General features: G+C 37.0%; 1 protein-coding gene and 1 non-coding gene across 2 annotated transcripts; one reads left to right on the top strand and one right to left on the bottom strand.

Moving 5' to 3' along the window:
* The first annotated feature begins 4953 nt into the window (after positions 1-4953).
* On the top strand, positions 4954-5982 carry LOC115998667. The gene has a single exon (XM_031238328.1). The coding sequence runs from the start codon at positions 4954-4956 to the stop codon at positions 5980-5982; it is 1029 nt and encodes a 342-aa protein (XP_031094188.1).
* Positions 5356-5462, bottom strand: LOC116002436. Its single transcript, XR_004094466.1, has one exon. It is a non-coding gene; the product is annotated as a small nucleolar RNA R71 (small nucleolar RNA).
* Positions 5983-7892: the final 1910 nt, after the last annotated feature.

The following is a 7892-nucleotide window of genomic DNA, read 5'->3' as shown; positions in this document are numbered from 1 at the left end:
AGAGGGATGCATACTTGGTTAACCTCTTATCCCTTTTCTATTTTATGCCCCGTTTTCAAATCTAAAGTGTGGAAATATGTTTATATAGCTTTGTATGTGTTTGTTTTGAGCTTACCATGTTATTTTAACAATTACCCTATATCCCAGAGCAAATTCCAAAGCGTGGAAAGGATTTCTTATTTGCCAAATCCGTTGAAACCCATTTTTCCTTTACCCTATGTTATAAGGAAACATCGAGGACGATGTTTATTTTAAAGTGTGGAAAGGACACACTTTGTGCTTAACATGCTTATTTGCTTAGAGTTGAAAAGTTGGTCTCTTGGGAAAGATAAACGGGTGTATTTGCAATTTGAAAAGAGAGTTATTGTTTGTGTTATCTAGAGAGAATTTTGACTAGATACCCAAAAAATTTTATTCTTGAAATATCTTTGAGAAAGTTACTTTTCGCACCCATGAGAGTGTTTAGAGTGAAATAAGTTTATATTCTTGCCTACATGCATGATGTTCGCCTCTTATTTACGTAGGACCTTAGTCAAGAATCTCTCGAAGTGGGAGTGTGCTCTTTTTAATTTGAGAAAGATAATTTTTAGCGAGGCCCGGAATTGAACTAATCTTGGTAAGGCATGGGGCAAAAGGTGAACCTGTTGGTAAGCATAAGAGTGAAAAATCCCTTAATCCCAAAAGAAAAAGGCATGAGGGGTTGCATGGAGAAACAGTTGAAAAGGCACAAAGGCCAATCATCGAGATAAAAAGTGAGGAAAGCCAATTCGTTGGGTTGTGTTCAACCATAGTCTTCGGTAAGCAAAAGCTTTATCTGGAGTTGGTTGTCCACATAAAACTGTCCAAGGAATTGAGAAAATTGAGATGAGGTGAGCCGCTTCGCTAGGATCCGGGTACCCATTGCACTGTCTTATAAAAAGCATGGAGCTCCATGTGAAGTCGGGTTACTTGATGACGTTATCCTAGGAAGTGAGAAGAAAAGAGGGACCGCACTAAGCCATAAGCTGTGTGTGGTCCATGCCCCTACCCTCACTTATTTTATCGTTGGGCTTTGGCATTTAGGACGAAAGGGTTGATTAACTAGTGCACATCGTTCCCACTAGTGGGATCAGCTAGAGGCCCTAATTAAATGAGAGGCAAATTCGAATTTGGGATTGCATGCTTGCGCGTGGTGCGAGAAGTGTGTTCCTTTGTTTTAATTGTTTATCTACTAAAGATTTTTACTTCTCGAAAATATTCCTTGAGTTGATGGCGTCTAACCAACATCCTTTGTAGATAACACAAAAGATTTCCCCCTTTTTCGATAGCCTTAAACACCCACCATTTTGATTGACCAAGAGATCCGTTTTGTACGAGTGGTATCTTGGAAGCTTATGTGCTTAGAAGTATGTTATCTTGCTTGAGGGCAAGCAAGAAGTAAAGTGTGAAAACTTGATAAGCTCCCAAGACACCTATTATTTGAGTATAAACTAGGGTGCTTTATAGCGTTTTCGGTATCCTTATATGATAATTTTGTGAGAATTTGTGTTTTAAAATCGTTAACCGCACACAAAGCTACCTTTGGCATGAATTGAGATATTACAGAGGTCCCGGGAGCTATTAGAAACAAGTAACGAGCTAAGCAAGCAAACTGAGCAAGTCAGGAGCGCCGAAGGACCCGGAATGAGACCCACACGCATGGTTGGTGGCGTGGCAGCATTCCAGTAGCCAACCACGCACGCAACCACGCGTGGTGCTGGCGTGGATGGAAATATTTCTATGTCGAAATTTCGGAGACTATATAAGGCCCCTTGATAGAATTTCAAGGGAGTTCCTCCCTTCCTCCAATCTTAGAAAGTTCTCTTTTCATTTTTTTAGTTTTTAGAATAGTTTAGCTTTGCAAATTCACCTTGTAAAGGAAGACAAAAAGCTTGGATTGAAGAAATACTTCATTACTAGGTGATCTCTATTACATTTTAATCTATTTTTATTATCTTGTTCTTGGATTAAATTAGTTATTGCACTGAATTCTTGAACATGTGTGGCTAGTTTAATCTAGGGTTTGGATTGTGTGAAGATATATTGCTAGTGTGATAATCTTATGTCTTATTTTGGATCAAGTTGCTTTGTTTGTTGGAATTTCTATTCTTGTCTATTGATTGTTGTTTTGATGATATCTTGTTTGGATTTGGGCAATCTAGATGAGAGATTGAGCTCTTGACTCTTTCATGTCTTTGATTAGAGTTGAGATTGAAAGATTTGTGACAATCATAGATCCTATGGAATTCATAAGAATAGTAGGAAAGTGTGTAGCTAAGGTGTTCGATAAAATGTCTCTTAGAACTTTGGTTTCTTAAAGGCACTCTTAAGTCTAAGAAGTCCTAGTACATAGAGGTGGAAGAGGACTAAGAAGACACACTCCTGAATAGCCAACATCTTTGCTTCGTTTATCCATTGCTTTAGACACACTAGGATGCAACATAAATGAACACTAACCAATCCCTTACTTTCCTACATTTATTTACTCATATTTGTTTTATCTTCACTTTGCACAACCTTATGAATCTCTGCACCTTTAAATCTCTATTCACCACACCCACAACCACACTCAATCTATCACATGACTGAATCAATTGAACACTCGAACACTTGACACACCTCCACGTCCTTCCTTCGAGACCGACACTCGGGGAACTTCTTCTCCATTTTACCCTCAGTATTCCATCATTTCACCACCACTAGAAAAACAATATGTCAACTCCCATGACCACTTTATGATCAGCAGTCGTCAAGCTGTGACCAGCAGTTTGACAACTAATCAGAATGTTATCAAGGATGTCACTCTTCTAGTCACACCGTGACCAGCAGCTTGACATCCTCCCGGTGGTATGGCTTGACTTAACTCCTTGCTTCGTTGTTCCGTTGAACTTTGTTATGATTTTGGTCATTCATTCTTGCACCATTTTGCCTTGAAATTATCCCGATTCGCTTACATTTTACGCTTCAACATGCCTAAGTCCCAATTTTCAATCCTTGAGCCATAAACACCTGAAATACGCTTTGTTCTTGCACAAACACCTGACATTCACTTAGAAATTAGTACAATTAAAGCATATTTATGGGTTAATTCACGGCTTATCAAATCTCACCATAGTTAGACCTTGCTTGCCCTCAAGCAAAACAAAACCAAGTTAAGCAAATCGAAATACCAGGCCTATTCAAAAGCAACTATATAATTCCAAAGATCAAGAAAATAAGCTATGCACTAGAAATCAATGATATGTTGTTTTTCTTTCTACTTTGCAAAAATGGGAAAGTGAGTGTAGTACCCTGATAAGTGCAATTTTATTACTCTATTTTGTTATATGTTACTTAATATTTTTACTAATTAGTTATCTTTTTTATGCTTAATATTATTAAATTATTTACTTTATGTTTATCCAATAATTATAATTAAATCTATTATTTAATAATGTAGTCTAGGCTAATTTTATTTTGAGCTTTAGTTTATTTAGTCTGCGATTTGTTTATAATAATAATAATAATAGTAAAACAATTCTAGTAGTCGAAGTCTTTTTAATTTGCGTAAATAAACAGAGGCGGTCTTGATTCCCTTTTCTCCGGTCAACAACAGAACGAGACTTCTCGGCGTGGCATTAGATCTGATTCAATAACCACAAACCTCCTCGACGGAAGAGTGATCAAGAGGCGTTGGAAGAAATTGTCTCCAATGGCGTTCCGCGGTTCTCGTCCTTCTGTGGAATTAACGCCATGAATTAAGATTACGTAAACGGATAAACAGTTTGGGGTTGAAGCACTATATATTGGATTCTCGTTGATCATCACCAATCATCAATTCCTTCACAAAAAGTCCGTTCGGCGATCTCCGTTCGGTCGGCAGTTTCTCCAAAGATTGCTTTTCACAATGTCTCACAATTAATTTTGGTTCGGCGGACAATTTTTATTTCCGACAATCTCTGGTTCAGCGGCGTTTCTGGGCGGCGAATTGCGGTGATTTTACGAAATTCTGAGTCGCAGCAGCTGGGCAATTGGCGTCTACTTCTGGTTTTGCTTTCTCTTTTTGTCTTCACTTTGCACACGTCATCCTACTTTTCCCTTCTCAATTTGTAGTATTGCATATTGAAGTATGGAGCTTTGGTTTTAGTGTCTAATTCAATAAATCCTAAGTTGGTAGCAGCATTAATGTGTAGACGGCAATAGCTATTTTGATTTCCTTTCTTATGCTTTTAATTTGAGTTTAGAATAATTAGTAATTATAATTTCAATTCTTTATGTTAGTACGAACTACATTGCTACCGTTTTATGCCTACAGCCTTGATGCCTACTCAATGAATTATAATGCTAATGCTCAATTATTTGTTAGTCGAAATTGCCTTACTATAATGGTAGTTTATTCATGGTCTTAGAGTTTCTTTTCTCTTTTTATCTCTTACTTATTTGCAATCTTTATTTGCTCGGTTTTTAATTGATTGTTTCTTGTCTTAGTTTTCAACATAGCATTTGGTTCAGTTTTGCATTTAGTTTTGAACACTTTAAATTGTCAAGTTAATTAGTTTAATTTCAAGTTTACAAATTGCATATTATCAATTCCCTCTGGGTTCGACCCTTGCCTTTGCACACTATCACTGCAATTGACTCGCGCACTTGCGAGGACTTTAATATTTAAAAATTGTCCATCAATTTTTGGCGCCGTTGCCGGGGAATTATATTTTTGCAATTTCTTTTGTTTCTACTTTGCTTAATATTTATTTCAAAAAAAATAATAATAAAAAGTGCTTTTAGTATTTGTTTATTTGTTCGTTTGTTAGTTTATTTGTGTTTTTATTTTATGCAAGGTCGTCGTTCTTTAAAACCTACACTATTGCCTTTGGACGACCGCATTGATAAAAAAAAAAGAAAAAAACTTTACCTTCTGAAAAACCTAGTTTTGAACCAAAAGAAACAACCACAACAATGGACGCACTTCTTCAACCCCATCGACCAAACCCTCAACCCAACCCGAGGCTAATGAAAGACTTTGGTAGGCCCCAAGTAGGAGCTTCACCTTCTTGCATAGTGCTTACTGATGCAGCCAGGAACTATGAGCTAAAGACGGTCCATTACAACCAGCTGCCGTCTTTTCACGGTTCAGCAAGCGAAGATGCCCTTACCTTTATTAGGGATTTCTACGGGATAGTCCAACAATTCCCGTTGAATGACTTGACCGAGGATGCACTAAGGATGAGGTGTTTCCCATACACCTTGAAAGATGCAGCAAAAACATGGTTCATGACTCTTACACCTGGATCCCTTCGGACATGGCCGGAGGTGTATAACAAGTTTATTGGTAAGTTCTATTCCCATGCGAAAACTGCTGAATTGAGAAGAAAAATTGCGACCTTTTCGCAAGCTGAAGGCGAACCATTCCATGAGGCATGGGAAAGGTTCAACATGTTGCTCATTCAATGCCCCCACCATGGCTACCCATTGGAGCTTCAAAATCAAACTTTCTATGATGGTTTGACTCAAACCAGCCAATCAATGGTTGACAATGCGGCTGGAGGTGCCATGGGAGAAAAAACTGCGGAGGAAACCTTAGCATTGTATGAAATGCTAGGGGCAAACTCCCAACAAAAGAGCGTCAGGGGACAGACGCCAGGTATGTATGAAGTTAATTCAAATGCTGGGTTGGAAATTCAAGTGTCTGAGTTAGCTAAACAAGTGAAAAGCATGTATTCTATGATGAGTATGAAGCAAAACAATGCATCTATGGTGGACGAAGATGTTCACAATTTTGAACAGGCCAATGCTATGAATAGTTTCAATCAAAGGCCTAGAAATGACCCGTATTCTAATTCTTATAATCCGGGTTGGAAAAACCATCCCAATTTTTCTTGGAATAATAACCAGAATAATTTTCAACCTATTGCTCCACCTCAACCGAAAAAACCATCTTGGGAGGATTCTTTGGATATTTTCATACAGAATTGTAATAGACAGTAAGAAGCAAATAACCAGTGGTTCCAAATGCAACAAGAAGCAAACGATCAACGGTTCCAACGAACAGAGGCATCACTTGCTAAAACTGAGGCTTCACTTGCCAGAAATGAAGCTTCCATGAGAAAGTTGGAAGTCCAAGTGGGGCAAATTGCCGAAGCTCTACAAGGCCATCTGCCAGGTAAGTTGCCTAGCCAACCTGAAGAAGCTAAGGTTATGACTGTGTTAAGAAGTGGTAGAGTTATTGAAAATGATGTTAAGGAAAATACCACTTCTAAACAAGCTGAAATAGTTGAAAATTTGAATGTTGATAATGATGCTAATAAGGATGAACCCAAATTGCATAAATCTAATGATCCTTATGTGCCCCCTAAGCCATATGCTCCCCCAGTTCCATTTCCTGGTAGGTTGAAAAATTCAAAGTTTGATAGATCATTTTCTGAGATTGATGATTTGTTGTCAAAAGTGAATGTGAATTTGCCTTTGTTAGACATGATTAAAAATATGCCTGCCTATGCTAAGTTTTTGAAAGAACTAAACACTAGAAAGCGTAGGTATGAACATAATGAAAAAGTTTTCATGTCTAAAACTGTGAGTGCTGTTTTACAAACTGACTTGCCCCCAAAATTAGAAGACCCCGGTAGTTTCATAATAACTATTACAGTGGGGAATTCTATGAAAGAAAAGGCAATGCTTGATTTAGGGGCAAGCATTAACTTGATGCCTTATTCTGTCTACTTGCAATTGGGACTTATAGGAGCGTTGGAATGATTCCTAGCTAGCCTCACTAGGTTCATAAGAACGACACCTACCCGAACATAGAGTGACTATACTTAAGTGTGCACACCCCCGTAGGAGTACCTTTTCCTTCCGGGTGATATAGTACTCGGCGAATAGACTTCGCCCACAGTATGATTGATCATACACATAATTACCATGCGGAATTGGCACTTTAAGCTCATCTTTATTCCGTGGTTAATAAGATCCTTCACCACTTTACTAGAACTAAGGTTTGAAAACATTTTTCTACTCTTTCTTTTTCTTGCATTGAAAATATTTTGAACATACTTGGGTCAATTCCAATACTCGAAAATTAATCCTCCTTTTTAACCCAATTCAAAAATCTTCCTTTTCTTTTGCCAAACACTTGGATGATCCACTAACATCCTTTCACAAAAGTAAATCAAGTGTAACTACTCTACACTTTCAACTCCACAATTATCACATAAATCTCACATTTGGCACATACATCTCAATGCATATAACATATACATTTCCCAACTTCAGCCTAGGCATAACACATAAAATATATTTGTTATTCTCACTAACCACATATATAATTGTGGGTTATACATACCATATACTATACACAAAATGTGACATTTTACCCTATATATATATACATAATACAACATGTTATTAATACATACATACCCATATATGTACATATATATATATATATATATATATATAGGTTAAATGCCCACACACCCCACGTATATAGATATATATACATATATACAATACACATAAATATATATATATATATATATATATATATATACAATAATTCACTTACAGCACACCAATATACACACCATACTTTATAATTATATATATATANAGCAGACTGAAATGCAGTCAAATGAGCAACATAAGCAGAATGCCCCAAGTCCTGCTGGTTCGAGGAGTACTGATGATACCATCGAAGGTGGAAACCCGAAAGCACCTGTCGACACTACGTCTCCAACCTCACCAGCAGATGNCACACCATACTTTATAATTATATATATATATACTACACTACACGTATCTACACTACATATATATATATATCACCTATATAAATATATATATATATATATATATACTATTCTACACGTACCCATAATATGTACATAATACATATTAATATA

The sequence above is a fragment of the Ipomoea triloba genome, chromosome 1 (genome assembly GCF_003576645.1).
Source record: "Ipomoea triloba cultivar NCNSP0323 chromosome 1, ASM357664v1".
Taxonomy (NCBI): domain Eukaryota; kingdom Viridiplantae; phylum Streptophyta; class Magnoliopsida; order Solanales; family Convolvulaceae; genus Ipomoea; species Ipomoea triloba.
This window is presented reverse-complemented; position numbering and strand designations above follow the sequence as displayed.

Coding starts and splice junctions, on each gene's coding strand:
- LOC115998667 (XM_031238328.1), top strand. CDS start 4,954: ATGGACGCACTTCTTCAACCCCATCGACCAAACCCTCAACCCAACCCG.